Source organism: Gadus macrocephalus, chromosome 1, assembly GCF_031168955.1.
Source record: "Gadus macrocephalus chromosome 1, ASM3116895v1".
NCBI classification, from domain to species: domain Eukaryota; kingdom Metazoa; phylum Chordata; class Actinopteri; order Gadiformes; family Gadidae; genus Gadus; species Gadus macrocephalus.
Window position 1 is genome coordinate 3,427,593 of NC_082382.1, and position 15,055 is coordinate 3,442,647.

Below are 15,055 nucleotides of genomic sequence, written 5' to 3' on the forward strand. Positions count from 1 at the left end.
CACGCAATGCCTCTTCAATAAGATACATTATAGTAATACTCTTAACAGACCAGTGATATGGAGGAAATAACGTATTCATTTTGAAATACATATAATACCCATTATAAAGCACATACTTTGCAGTACTCACTACATTGGAGCAATGCCTCTTAAATGAGATACATATTAGTAATACCCTTAACGGACGCGACATATGGAGGAAATAACGTATACATTTTGAAAAACATTTAATACTCATTATAAATCTCATACTTTATAGTATTCACTACATTGGAACACTCGCTGCTCACAGCCAACGCAGCAGGTATTTGCAGTCAGGCGCGCCGGGCCCGGTGTTATCCCCGGAGGACCTTCTTAAAGCGGCGGTCTGGGGCAGGTCGCTGCTACGACTGAGAGAACAGAAGGAGCGTACCTAGCGATACACACTGTGTCGGCACCAGATCACTGACGGTTTTTCATTTTAGACGTTGTAATTGACTTTATTTCTCTTTTGATATTGTTCATCCGTTTATTTCCGAAGTGACCGGGCAGACTTGGAGTTGTGTGTTTGCTGGGTGGGCATTATCCCATTCCCCAGCTAGTTAGCTGGCTAGCTGAAGCTAGGCTAGCTAGCTAGCCACCTAACTACTCACTGACGGCTAGCGTCAGACGGTATCCCAAACAACAGTGAGTGTTTCATTTGTATTATATTATTAATTGAGCCTCTGTACCTGCATTCCATAATGCAATGTGTTTTATTTGTGTATAGCATGGCCAGTCACGCAATGCTTTTCGGTGAGAGTGATGTGTATATATACGTGCTAATGTTGGGTACAAGCTTTGTTAAAAATGCTAACAACAATTTTTTTTCAGAAATCTGATACGATGCAATGATTAGTGAATGAATGCCTTGGTTAGCTTGTATGGCTGCTGGTGATCAACTGTTTGGCCTCATCAGAAGGGGTCTATAACCGTAACGTTAGTTCATTTTGCATAGTTAATTGGCGTGTAGGGCTCACAAAGCGGTTCTCCGGCCGGTATCAATTAACTCTGATTAGCGTTTGGTAAGTATTTGTGCTCGACTGCCCCAGCACGTCTGACATTTGTTTGAATGTGAAACTTGTAAAAGCATAAAGATTGTATAATGAAGATTAATTCAGGCCCATTTGCATTTCATTTAGGCTAATTATGACTAGAACCCCAATCCGTTTCTTAATTCCCTCTCCAACGTGCATAACTACCTACAATTATTCAAATTACAAGGAAAACGACACATTTAAGAATGATCAAAGGTGTTGGTAGAAATTGAAGTGAATTGAACTGAAAATTATTCTTGCAGGAATATTTCCATTCTTGGGTTTGAGGCTCTGCTTGGTTGGCTGTACGAATCAGCCATGGAGAATGAGGCATGTGCTGAGAAGGTCTGGGATGGGGATGTGGAAGTGGAGAAGGTGAAGGAACCACCAGTAGTAACTGTATCTCCTTACAGATACTCCAAGGTAATAAACGGATGAGGAATCAACATAAACATCTATATTTTTCAAGTTGACTTTATAAACATTGTGAGCAAACTTGCAGGAGGAGCTTCTGGCAATTAAGGAATTGCCATGCTCTAATGAAAGGCCAGAATGTCTTGCGGACAAATATGACAGGTATACTATAATGCTTGGTGACTGTACAATGGATAGCCGCTTAGAATGCAATTATTTTATTTCAGTAATGTGTAATCATAATAATGATACAAGGATGACATCGATTTTTATTTTTAATTGGTTCAATCCAAAAGCATAGTCAAGCAACTCGTTTGTAATTTGATGTCATGACACTGTTGGATGTGAACATTTTCTCTGGTGTCTTTAGTGATGGTGTCTGGGACCCAGAGAAGTGGCATGCCTCACTGTACCCCACTTCAGAGCGTACCTCACCAGTGGAAGGCTTCAAGAAGGACTACCTGGAAGAGCGAGCTCCTTTGAAGAGAAGAATTCCAGGTAAGGGGCTACAATTAATGTTCATTTTCTGTTAAAGGGTCACTTCAAAGAGAAATGCAGTGCTGAAACATATCAGGAAATGAGACTGTAGCATTTTGAAGTAGTTAAATGGACATTTGTAAGCTTGTATATTTCTCCTATGACTTTTCATCTCCTTCTGAGATTTAGTTTAAGATGCTTCGAGAGTTGTAAAGGGAGCAGGTAATGGGACAGACAGATTTCTTAACTAAATGGATGGGCCATTTCTAACAAATTATACTAAGCAAATTACTATGTTTTAAGCTGTTATTGACAACGTTAGAGGGTGGAGACTCATGAAGGAAAAGTCTCAGTTAACATCTGTTGGACATGTTTGGCAAAAAAAACATCCAAAATCCATTGACAGAACTGTTCACCTGTAATTTCCCAACATTTCAACGACCTCAGATCCCCGTGAAAGACTAAAGGAGGATGATCTGGACGTGGTCCTCAGCCCGCAGCGGCGGAGCTTTGGAGGAGGATGTCAGGGCATTGCTGCCCCGGCACCCCTAGCCCGCCGCCCCATCAGCCCTCTGGAGAACAAGGAGAACGAAAGCCTCCGCCTGGGCGGAGCGCGTAGGATCGGCAGTGGCCGCATCATCCCCGCCAGGGCCTTCGAGAGGGAGTCGCGTATGGAGAAGGAGAGGGAGCGTGAGAGGGACTTCAAGGATAAGAGATTCAGGGTCAGTTAAGGAGCCTTGTTTGGCTAGATGGCTGATCTTTTCTTTCAGCTACCAGAAAATGGCTTTATTTGTTGGATACAAAATTTAATTTCCCTCTAAACTGAAGCAATCTCGTTTGGTGTTAACTTTACTTTTTTTTGTGAAGCTATTTTTGAAATATGCAATTGTGTATACCTCACTTTCAGTTTGGTTGATTAATATTAATGCTAGGTTAGGCAATTTGGAGTTACCAGTCGATCAATACTGAAAGCATCTATCTGAAGGCCCCCCTACTTTAAAAATATTTCTTTAACTTGCTAGCTTTAGCAAATGATCTGCTAGCCTTTTGAAAGACTCAATAATGTTGAATTAATACACAGGCAAAAGCTGGATAAACGGAAAGCCATCCAATAATTTGATTGGATTCTTATTACATGACGGCAACAGCCATAGATGCCACATTTAAACCAAAAAATGTCAGGGAACTTGATTTGTTGTCGTTTAAAGATATTTTGAAAAAAAAATTGAGCAATGCTTCCAAGTTGTGAGTCTTTATCCTAGCTTTAATTCAGATTAGTCTGGATAAATTTGTGTTGACATATTTCTCCCATGCAGAGAGACTTTGGGGACAAACGGGTGTTCAGCGAGAGAAGAAGAAACGACTCGTATGCAGAGGAGGAGCCAGAGTGGTTTTCCGGCGGTCCTACGAGCCAATCTGAGACTATTGAGCTCATTGGATTTGATGACAAGATCCTGGAGGATGATAAGCGCAGGTCGAAGCGGTCAAGGAGGCGTACGGAGTCTCTGAAGGAAGGCATGTTGAATACTAATGTCAAGAGACAATTCAACCTCAAAATTATAGCTGTTCATGGGCAGCCAGTGTTTTATCTTTATAATCTGCCTGTTGTTGGACTCTTATGTTTTGGAATACCTTCAGTGCGTAGGATCTTATCAAGGTCGGGGATGGCCCTCAACCCTGGCTGTGTTGATCCCATGCCCTTCCAGTTGGATGGAGCAGCAATATATTTGCGCATTGGTACACTTTTTTATTTTTTTTAAACGATTGTGTGTCTGAAGAGTGCAACGGTGGCCTACCTGAGGAGCCTGACGTGGTCCGAGACTCGACCGCTGACCAGGAGGTCCCCCACCCAGAGGTCCTGCCAGAGCAGTCGGGCGGCGACTTCGACTTCAACGAGTTCTTCAATCTGGAGAAGACGATGCCAGGACTGGCCTCCGTAAGTCCCAAAGACTGCTGAATGTCTTGTCATCATGGATGTGCATTATGCCGCGTTTCCACTGCAGGGTGCGGAACGGATCGGATCGCAAAGGTGCGGTAGGGAGGGGGCGGTATAGCCCAGCTCAGTTCCGAGGTCGCGTTTCCACTGCCGACAGTACCCTTGGCGACTCCTCCCCTTCCGGTTGCTGGTGTTACCGTATTGTGCTCCCCCTCAAACTCGAAAACTAGGCAGTATGGCGAGTTTTGAAGAGGACTTTGACGGCGCTGTAAAGTTGGCATGTTTGGCTCTTTCCGTGGACACATCTCTGGACAGTATAACATTGTTTTACAAAGAGACGCATGAATAGCAGTTGGTGGTAAATGGCTATAGGCCTACAGACAAGTTTTCGAAATTGTTTGTGGAACTAGACATCCAATCTTGTTTAATTTTAATATAATGTAATTACTGATTACTGACTATCTGATTTCATTACAATGGTAGGACCACAACATAGCCAATTTTGACATTACCTTGGAAAAGCCCAGACTCCGTCTGGCAGGATTCTCCCCGGGGACGATGCGTTTGCGGTCACGACTATCGCCGGTTGGTGTGGATTTGGCGCATCGTTTCACTCTGACAGCGGCATGAGCGTTTGACATGGATTTAACCAATGAACCGATCCGTTCCACTTCACAATAGCTCCTACGGTATTTCTTTAGTAGTGTTCTACAAGAACCACCTATAAATGTTAAAACGTTGTTCGTTTTTATAGGTCCCGTGAGCTCCTCAAGGGCCAAAGTGTATGGTGGCTTGTAATCATCGTGACAAAGAATCAAAAGATGTTTGTTCTTTTTTATCTATAAAATTATCTCCACATAGGCGACATACATCGTTAATGGTTTTTTGTGGCGTTTGGGATTGAGCCATTTCTGACAGCCTCTGAACGTCAAGAAGTTCCGTCAAAATAATTCCCCCCCCGGCACTATTTTGCATGGAGACCGCTGCTGCTTCCCGGGCTTAGCCCCGCCCTAGACGATTGTGATTGGTTTAAAGAAATAAAAACAGGCCCGCCCAGTTTCCCCATGGATAGACGGCTCGAGGTAGCGTGGCTCCAGACCATTCTACTTGCTGTAGTTTGGTCTGGCTTTGCGAGACTACAACGGAGGAGTCCCGAGAATGGGGCCGGAACGGGTACGGCAAAGTCAGGGTCACGCCCACTTTTGGCGGTGGAAACGCGACCCGACCCGCTCCGTTCCGCACCCTGCAGTGGAAACGCGCCATTAGTTGTTGGTTATGGTCAGGAGTTTCATCTTCCTCTAAAGGGGGATTCTGGAGCCCTTGGGTTCTAATCTTGCAACAGGTGCTGTTTAATCACTATTCCGATGTCCTTCCATTTCAGATGATAGAGGATGTTCTAGGAGAAGGTCCGGTGTCAGCCAGCCGCTTCAGCCAGTGGTTCTCAAGTAACCTAAGTCCTTCAGGGAGCCGCTCTAGCAGCCTTAGGTCGACTCCGCATGAGGAACTGGAGCGACTGGCAGGTAAACCGTCCTTTACTGTCGTGCATGAATCACCCAGATGGTGCTGAAGATGCCAACCAGTATTTGCTCGACACACTGAAATAATATTGCACCATTTAATAATTTTGAAAAACATTCTTAACGGCAGTTCTTAACAGTTCAATGTGACTATTATAAATGCAACATGGCACGTCTGACTCTGAAAGCAATGTACAGTAGCTGGATAAACTTGGAGTTTGAATGAATAAAATAAGAAAATGTTGGAGAAAACGGTTGGCTGCAGTGTGTGAATGCTCTTCTCAAATCTGTTTACATTCAAAATGAAACTGAGGGTTGATTTACATTTACTGATTAAGTTGTACAATAGGTGGGTCAATGTAGTTTGCAAGTGTGTGACAAAACCTTCGTTCAGTCTTTGTTAAAATGGGTGCCACTGCCAATAGGCTGGCATAAATTACAAACCTGACGTCCTATTCAGTCTATCCCTGTATGCTCCTGGATATGATTTTACAGTGCCTCATTTGATTGTTGATGGGCCTTTCAATCAATGGCACTTTTTTTAATATCCCTTGCAGTGGATGGTTTAGCCCCTTGGTTAGTCAGTTTGACCAAAGGCCAAATTGATGCAAGAGTGTCTGCCTCTAGGTCTGGAGCCTCAATGCAGCTCCCCCAGCCACGGCCCCCCACCATACTTCACACCCATACAGTCGTCCGACCGTAAGGAGAAGGTGGACATCCTGGAGCTGCTCAACAAAGCCAAGATAGATCTGAAGCCCCTCCTCTCCACCCTGACGGTCAACAAAGCACGCCTACGCGAGAGCAGTGGGTGCACCTAGTTATCATTGTGTGATTGCGGCTTTTCTTCCAATGCATGTCGTGGCCCGACAAGGTTTTTATGACGTGTTCCTGCCTGTTTCCCAGCTCACTCGGGAGTGGTGCTTTCCCTGGAGGAGGTGGAGGGCGGGATGAAGGGCATGAAGCTCCAGGCCGGACCCCAGCCTCGACGGGCCCCTCAGCAGACCAGAGGAGACGGGACCCCTGTCATGGTGGAACACCTGGAGGAGGCCCTGACTAGCGGCTCCAGCGCTCGGCCACGACCACGTGACCCCGATATGTCGGCCTTCAACAAGCTCGTCAGCAGCATGAAGGCCAGCGGGACTCTGCCAGCACACCCCAAAGGCAGCACAAACAATGTACGTTTAGCCCTCATGAGTGGCTCTCCATGATGCTCTTGTAACGGTTTTGTTGGACCTCAGTAATACGGTCTAAAAAAAGATTTAACTATATCCTGAAGACTTCTTATATTTTGATTGGCTTGATAAATTGGCAAATAGATTATGCAAATTCTACCATGTGTAAACAAAAAATCAGTTTTATTTGCATACCTTGCATGAAGGGTTTGCTTTTGGGAACTTGTTTCACCTCCCTTCCTCCATCCTCCAGCAGCACCCTTCAGACCCTGCTGTGGTGAGCATTTCTGAAGTCCCGCCACCTGCTCAGCAGCAGAAAAACATATTCCACGTATGTATGATTAATATTATGTTAAACTGTAGATCATTGGCCTCACAAAGACGGGCTCAGTATAGAGTTCTGCCACCATTACTTCAGACACGGGCATCTTGGTTTTAACTAAATTTCAGTTGGCCGTACAGCGAACCAAGCGTTTTTTAATTTTAGGTTTCTTGATTAGTATCTTTATGCTACTTTAGAAGTAAAGACTTCTGTGTAGTTTATTAAGAACTGGGGTTCATTGTTAATTATCTTTGTCAATGTAACTCAGCCGTGAGTTTTGTTGAACTCCCCATCCAGACCTCTCATTTCCCTTCATGCGAAATCGGGCAATTGGCGAACCATTGACCTATTGGAGAATCATTCTATTGCAATTCATTGTTTAGTAGCTACTGCTTTGTTTTCGTCCAAACCAAGTAAGCCCTTACAAGCTGCCAATGCTAGGTTGGTACTCAAACAGTGCCCACAAACCAACAAATGCACACGTTTCCCTTCTTCCCTCCTTCTCTAAAATGGTACTGATATCGTTGACGAATCGTGTTTTACGTTGGAAACACGGAACCATTATAAATCTGGGTTGTGGGATCGGCGTGGCTGAACAGTTGCAAGTTTGGATGGCATGCTCCTCAAACACTGCAGTCGGCACCTAATGAGCGATGTGAAATATGGCCTGGCTGTGAGGCTGAGGTCAATAGGTTGTCGTTGTCAGATTTTGACTTGCGGTCTCTGACCATACCTGCACGAGCTTCACCTGTTTAATGTGTCTTTTGCAGGATCTCCTGGGCGGGCCGTGTCGTCCTCGCAGCAGCTCTCCCACATTACTGAGTGGCCTCCTGGGCTCCGAGGACCCCCACTCTGCCCCTCTACATGGCCTGCTGCACAAGGGCCCCTCCCCGACGCTGTACCCACAGAGGGCCCCTTCACCAGACTACTTTCACGGACATATGCAGCCTCCAGCAGGTAAATCTGTCAATGGTAAGCAATGTTAACATTCTTACTTGTGGTTTTTCCTCGTTGATAAATGTATGGCTCATGCTTACTTTTCCCCTGTATGGTGTTGCTGCGTTGAATGTCCACAAACTGCATCCCTTGACGGCCTGCTCGAATTGCTTTATTCACAAGGGTTTCCAGTTGGGCCTCAGTCATTACCGCAGTTTACAGACATGCACAGCTCCATCAGTACAGGACCCACCACACAGCAGCAGGTGAGAGCCATACGTCTGGTCTACTGCTGATGCGTTCATGTCCCCCAACTCTAAATCATCCCTATTTGAACCCGTTTTGCGCTGGTGTTCCTGCAGATGAGGGCCCTCTCAATGGCAGTGAACCATGTAGACCTGGAAGCTCTGGCCTACCAGCAGGAGCTGGGCATGCACGCCCACCACCAATACCAGCAGTGCTACAATAAGCAGGCGCAGGACAAATCCTTCAGGAACAGGCCAGTTCAACCCTACTACTAGGCCATCAATTTACATCCACACTTGCAATGACCTGTATATTTTCCAGTCTGCTGTGTTGCTGATTACTTGGGGTCTTTCCTTGCAATTTGATCGGACTCCAAATTCAGTGGGGGCTCTACTTGAGTTATTTATTAATTTGGGTCACTTTCATTGAGAAATTAATTGCTCAATATATTCAATGATTGTTTCAATCGCATATGCTATGAAAAATGATTGTGTCCAAAGATAAATGTGGATGTTGTGTATTGGGCTGGTATCAAATCGGGGGGGGGGGGGGAATGCAAGCCCCTTATCGGAGCAATGCTTCAGGGGAAAAGTATTTTCTGCTAGCATAGCAAAAATGTTTTAAACTGATCATAAGTCAACGAAGTTGAGGGTTTGCCCCCGCAAATCGCTTGAAAGGGGCGGTCGCTGGGACTGATAAACCAAAGACTGATAAACAAAGTGAAATTTGCCCAAATCTAAAATCTTTCTGGTCATGGGTTCATTAGTCAGCCTAAAGTGTTTTTCTTCCAAACCACAGGCAAACCAGAACAAATCATTCCCCAGGGCCCGGCTCTCACCAAGGTGACCGGAATTCTCCTGGAAATGCAGTCACTAGCATGGTGAGATACCTGGAGAGGGCACGTTGCACAAATGCACAACATCCAGGTTTTAGGTTGATTTATCTGGCAAATGTCCAACCGCTCAATGTTGCAGAACAGCACAATGCACAAGGCGATTCAACACGTTTTAGGATTGTGTTCCTGAAGGATAGACGTTAAGAGTTGGATGATACAATTTAAGGTTATGAAATTATAATGGGTCCCATTGGATGGCACTGTGATGCCTACAAAGGTCCACATTCCGAAGTCTCACTTAAAGCCTATCGAATGTTAAATATGAAGGTTGAAGGAGCATCATAGTAGACGTGAAAGAAAAACGTAAGCCATCGTTTTTAGATATGCCTACGTACTTGTCGTCCTTTTTAACAAAAGGCTGCAAAGCCAAATTCTTTGACATGGTGTTACTAAGTTTGAATCAGAGTAGATGATCAGTAGATTAAAGGTCAATGTTTTTAATTTGTGTGCAAGCTCATGATAAGTATTGTTTTTTCGTTCCTGTAGTTTGAGCCCTTTCTCTCTGCATGGGGAGTGGGTCCTCTGTCGTGGAGGCCGCCATGTTGCACTGGAATTGCTTTAGAGTAGCCCAGAGCGGGCAAACTGCTCTGGAGAGTGTGCTTTAAAACCAGAGTTGGGGCTGGAGTGAAGGGGGCATGTTTTCCCCTTGGGTAGGTCTCATTTGAGATCCTAACGTAAAAATTACAATACGAAATGTGTCACAATGTGGCGGTATACTTTTTTACAAGAAGCCTAGCCCACTCCAGGGGAGTTGGGCCTAGAGGGGGTCCCTGGAGGCGGTTCTTTAATGCATTCATGTTTTTGTAACTTTGGCTTTTGAGGTTGTTTCGCTGTTAACTTAAAGTAGGTTGTCCTTCTTCGTGAGAAAGTTGGTATCCTAAATTAAACTGTAGCGATACGACTTGAGTCATGTTATCAAGATCAACCTATATTCATCAACCGCAATGGAAGTAAACATTGGCCTGTAGTAATGACGGCTATTAAAGGACAAATCTGGTGTCAACTGGATCTGGGATCTGTTTAATATGATAACGAGTTGGAATGTTCGTTTGGGAGCAAAAAGGCGCATGTATATGCATTCTTAAGTTGGCTGTTTTTAGCCGATTCTACTAAAACACTAAAAGGACTTTTTATACACACAATACCCTCAGTAGTTCACCCGTCGACACCATCTTGTTTTTAAGACTCGATAAGTAAATTGGCAAACACAGAGCTTGCGTTTTGTTGACCGATGGCACAATCTCTTGTGTTCGTCAACCTACTTTTTGAGTCTTAAAACAAGATGAGGTCGACGGGTGAACTACTGATGGTATTGTGTGCATAAAATGTCCTATTTTAATAAACAATCTGTACTTACAAAGTTATCAATGCCTTGTTTTATATGTCAAGACCTTTATTATACTACCAAAGAAGTGTCAGGCTACTTCTAGCCTTTTTAAGTGGTTTAAAATAACAATTTAGTTTTAATCATAACACATGCCCCCATCGTTCCAAGTTTATAGCGTTTTGGTAGAATCGGCTAAAAACAACTTAAGAATGCGTATAGATGCGCCTTTTTGCTCCCAAACGAACATCCCAACTCGATATCATACCAAACATATCCCAGATCCATTTCACACCGGATATGCCCTTTAAGATGAATGCTCAATACATCAGATGGCCATGAATACTGGTCTAGGAATGTAGTTTACCACTGGGTGCAGTGAAACTTGAAAGGCTGTACCTTTTGAGGGACATGGAGGAGGAAAGTGTCCATTGTTACGATGACAAGTTTAAGATGACAAGACGTGTGATTGATTAAACTGTTTTATTGACAGTTTTACAGCAGGGATGGATTTTGCTATACCGAGGATGGTTATATTTAACTTCTGCTGACCTTTTTCAGTGGGCATAGCCCGCATGTAGTAACAAACAACCGCAGTGAAAGTGGGCGATATTCTCTTGCAAAACAAAATGGCAGGTTGAAATGGGACGATTTCGTTCATAAGTAGTCTTTGGGTAAAGACGAGAGATTTGACAAAATTTCACACCATCAGAGCGCTGATAACGAGATGTGGTATTTTATAGCTCCTTTCCTCGACTAGTCCAAACTAAACTCAATGGTGCCTTGTTTATATGCTGTAGAGTCTTTTCTTAAAGGCATACAACGCATTTGTTGGCTCAACAAAATGACATGGCACATATATTGCACACGGCAAGAACTCTTATACAATCAGCAAAGACCGATTCATATTCGACACTGAACGAAGCCTAGAATTTAATCCAGTGTCTTGTTTAAAGAAGAGGCTAGATGACGTGTTGATACAGATATAGCCGTCAGGCTCCAACTTGCCACCCTGGCTCCTGATCACACACCTTGAGTAATGTCTCCATTTCCGTTTCAGATATCTGCATCGTTCACTCCGACATCTGTGATTCGCAAAATGTACGAGACAAAGGAAAAGACGAGAGATGAACAAGGAAGTCGACCAGACGGCAAGGAGGAGGCAATTCACTGTCAAGATGGTATAGCATAAATAAATGAATAAGCATTGCTACGGTATAGTTTGAACTCATTATGTTGTACATGGGTAATCTTGGCACATTGGATGTAAACGACATGAATACATTAAATTGTACATGAATGTTCCATGTATTTGATGTTTACATAATATCGGTGTAATATTTGGCGCATCGATTACGCATTGCACGAATAAGGGCATTGCACGAATAAGGGCGAAGATGGACATTTTTGGGAAATCTGCCCCTTATGACATCACAGGTGGGCGGGTCCACCTAGAAGTGTGTCACCACACCTGGTGGCATGCCATGGGACCTTTAATGCAAAGAAATTACATTAACTGAAAATTTACACATTTTCAAATAAAAATTTTGTTCTTAACTAGATGGAGGTTCCCTTAACCCCTGCCTAGGATCCTTGTCTGGAGGTGGTCCTCAGCCTGGGGGACCGGAGGCCAGTGCACAGAACATGCCCGGCAAGGATGAGCGCCTCAAGCCAGGGTCGGCCGGCCACCAGGTGCCCCCCATGGTACCCTCCGGGCCCGGCTCGGCCTTCCCACGGCCCATGTACCAGGTCCCGCTGCTCTCCCACCTCCCCATGGGGCGGCCACCGCCTCCCCAGCTCCACCCCAGCGTGGTGCAGCGAATGCTGGCGCAGGGCATCCAGCCCCAGCCACTAGGACCCGCCCTGATGCAGTCAGGTTGGTTGGATTTCTTGTCCTGCAGTCTTTTTCTCCTTGACTTCATGGCGCCGTTGGAACCTTTTTCAGTCTCCTTGATTTGAATGGTTGTGTATTTGCCCCAGGCATGTTCCCGTCCCACATGGACCTCGCTCAGCTCCGTGGCTTGCCCCCTACCCTGCTTGGCCCTCCACTGTACCCTCTTAGTGCAACGGGGAATCCTCTTCTACCTCCCAGGGCTAATGCCCAGATGCAGCTAGCAGTAATGCAGCAACAACTCCAGCAACAGCGACAAGGTAAAAATCATCGGTTATCCGTCCTTTGCTGAAGAGATCGGCTTGCATCAGAAACAGGCAATGAACAGTTGATGTTAAAGCGCTTCTGACTGGGGTTTAAGATGGATGGATAGGGGCTATGTGGATAAATCTATTGATATATACGTCTGTGTTTCCCCTATATGCATTCAGCAGCAGTGCACTGCCATTGTAAGCGCTACTGCAAAAAAAAAAGCCTAAATAATGGCAAAGAAATCAATAAAATAATAATAATCTCTGCCAAGGCCTCCAGTCTGCGACCAAATGGTCGTATTTTGTGACCAAAATGTGAACGTGACAGATTTTTTTTATTAGTGCACGTTAAACGTGGAATGGGCGTATCTGGAAAGAATCTGGAATCTGTAGCTAGCCAATGAATGTGAGAAGGATAGGAGCTGGCCACTGTTGGTGGCTAATGTGTGGAGGGGGAGGGTCCGAGAGATTAAATATTGAGCCGCCGTAAAACGTCTGAGAAGGAGAAAGATTTCACAACCTGCTACGTGTGTTTGAACAATTCGCAAAATATTGACCATTGATAGTCCTGCACGGGTCTTATTTTGCAAACCTGCAATACTTAAAACCGAATCCGACACGTGTTCCGACAGTAGCGCGAATTACATTCCACACCCGACCCGCTATAAATTGATAGACTCCCGACCGGTACCCGAAGGAAAATTCGACACATTAGATGAAACGCCGGGGAATACACTATGTGGCGTTTGGCCTTGTGCTTTAGGTTGCTGTGCAAAAAAACCACATCCACGGTTGATGGTTTTAGTTGACTCCTCCGCTCCTGAATAACATATCCAGCACTGGAGAAGTCAATCGCAAAACCCGCGTCCCCGCCGGAAACCGAACCCGGTCAGGACTTCATGTGCCATAAAGGGCTTATCACACAGGAGGCGTTTGTCGCTCCTGCTGCTTTCTTAATGGAGAGGTGAGCGGGTAGGGAGGAGGCCAATAGGTCCATGGAGGAGGCGCAGCGTCCTGTCGCTTCCGTACTCGTCGAACGCATGCGCGCACACGTGGAAACAGTTGGTATAGATGGGAATCACAATAAAATGTGACACTGAATTTGAAACCGCACATTATAATTTCTGCATCTATTATCTAAATACTTATTAGTAATAAAAAGAGAATCACTTTGGCCTGTTGATTTATGGTGTGTTCCCCTAAAATTTCTGGTTGTGCCCCTAAAATGTTCAGTTAGGGGCCACAGTGCTCCTAGTGAAAAAAATGTTAGTCTGGAGCCCTGAAGTTCAAGGCACATTGGCGCAATGATCTGGTCTCAGCAGATGCCTTGACCCTGTTGGTTGTCATGTCATCTTTGGAAGCTCAATCTGTACATTTTCCCCAAAGAATCTCACCAGAAGAAACCATTTAAAGGGTTATTTTTTCAAATTTTTCCTTCCGGGGGTGGCATGGACCCCCCTAAGTGTTGCTAGGTTACCAACTCACAGCAACACTGCGAAGAAAAAAACCAAATGGAAACACTGTACGTCTCTATACACTAAATATAGTTGGTGTTTTTCTATATCAAGCTTATCTCTCAAGTGTGCATAGTGAACTGGCCTAACGGAGTAATGATGTGAGTTTGGTTGACAGTATTAAGTGTCATTGTTGTTAAATCTCTCATTCCGTTGCAGGACACCCAGGAGCCGGGGTCTCGCACTCACAGAACCACGGCCTCCACCGGACTAACGCTCAGAGACATGGCGCGAGTCCCCCCCTCGGCCTGGCCAAGTGGTTCGGCTCGGACGTGCTCCAGCAGCCCCTTCCCTCCATGCCCGCCAAGGTCATCAGTGTGGATGAGCTGGAGTTTCGGCCGTGAAGCCCCGACACCGGGACTCTGTCACCACCTCTCCATTATTGGGAAAAAATGTGAACTTTAATTTGAGAGAGAGTGCAGACATGGATTGTCTGACCGTACTTTGCCTTCAACCTTGAAGTCACTGTCTTTTGATTTCTGAGAAAAGGGAAGACAAGTTATGGTGAATTGTTTTGAAGAATTTTTTTTCTCCCTCTTTTTGTATTTTACTTGCAGAAAAGTAATTAATGTATAGGCCCTACATTGTACAGACAAATGGTAAAGAAACATATTCTCCCTGTGTATATAAAGCTATTGTTTCTTGGGATGGTGAAGATTTAACTAACCATGGCTCAATTAAATACTGTGGAGACAAAGTCGAGCCATCGAAATGGTGTTGCATTTGTCTGGTCATCTAGGTGTAACGTCCCTCTGCACTGTGAAAGGGCTACTGAAAGTATTGAATAGCGGTGTGACAGCAGGTGCACTCAATTAAGTTGCCCTAAATGACTTAGTGTGGCCCCTGATCTACATGTGACTGACGCAAATAGTGAGGTCTGGAGGAATTGGCAATTGTTGGTGTGCCTTCTTTTTTTTCGTTTTTTCTTTTTAACTTGCACCCTCCCATCCAACTTGTCACTGGGGGAGAAGCACTGCTCTAAATCAAGTTATTGTATTTCTTTTGGAGGGGGGTGGCTGGGATTCAGTTTATGCCTGTGCTACTCAATTATAGAAGCACAATTAGAGTTAATAAATAAAATTAAGTAAAACTCAGTTGGTGTCAG

General features: G+C 44.8%; 1 protein-coding gene across 8 annotated transcripts; it reads left to right on the forward strand.

The window, feature by feature from the left end:
- Positions 1-344: 344 nt before the first annotated feature.
- eif4enif1 (eukaryotic translation initiation factor 4E nuclear import factor 1) lies at positions 345-15,044 on the forward strand. Of its 8 annotated transcripts, none has more exons than XM_060062861.1 (19): positions 345-666; positions 1,319-1,478; positions 1,558-1,631; positions 1,840-1,967; positions 2,394-2,668; positions 3,263-3,461; positions 3,725-3,882; positions 5,264-5,402; positions 6,027-6,203; positions 6,303-6,574; positions 6,825-6,902; positions 7,664-7,865; positions 8,013-8,095; positions 8,192-8,328; positions 8,874-8,955; positions 11,355-11,475; positions 11,856-12,170; positions 12,275-12,445; positions 14,110-15,044. In XM_060062861.1, the coding sequence occupies exons 2-19, from the start codon at positions 1,374-1,376 to the stop codon at positions 14,292-14,294; spliced, it is 2,901 nt and encodes a 966-aa protein (XP_059918844.1). In that variant the 5' UTR covers positions 345-666; positions 1,319-1,373; the 3' UTR covers positions 14,295-15,044. The 8 variants fall into 8 exon arrangements, with proteins under 8 accessions (XP_059918844.1, XP_059918880.1, XP_059918863.1 ...); XM_060062897.1 differs by having other exon boundaries at positions 11,883-12,170; XM_060062880.1 differs by having other exon boundaries at positions 7,664-7,850.
- Positions 15,045-15,055: the final 11 nt, after the last annotated feature.

Bases quoted from the DNA above. Each gene is read 5' to 3' on its own strand.
- eif4enif1 (XM_060062861.1), top strand. From the start codon at position 1,374: ATGGAGAATGAGGCATGTGCTGAGAAGGTCTGGGATGGGGATGTGGAA. The intron at 1,968-2,393 runs GTAAGGGGCTAC...CAACGACCTCAG, and splicing joins TTTGAAGAGAAGAATTCCAG to ATCCCCGTGAAAGACTAAAG. The intron at 3,883-5,263 runs GTAAGTCCCAAA...CTTCCATTTCAG, and splicing joins CGATGCCAGGACTGGCCTCC to ATGATAGAGGATGTTCTAGG.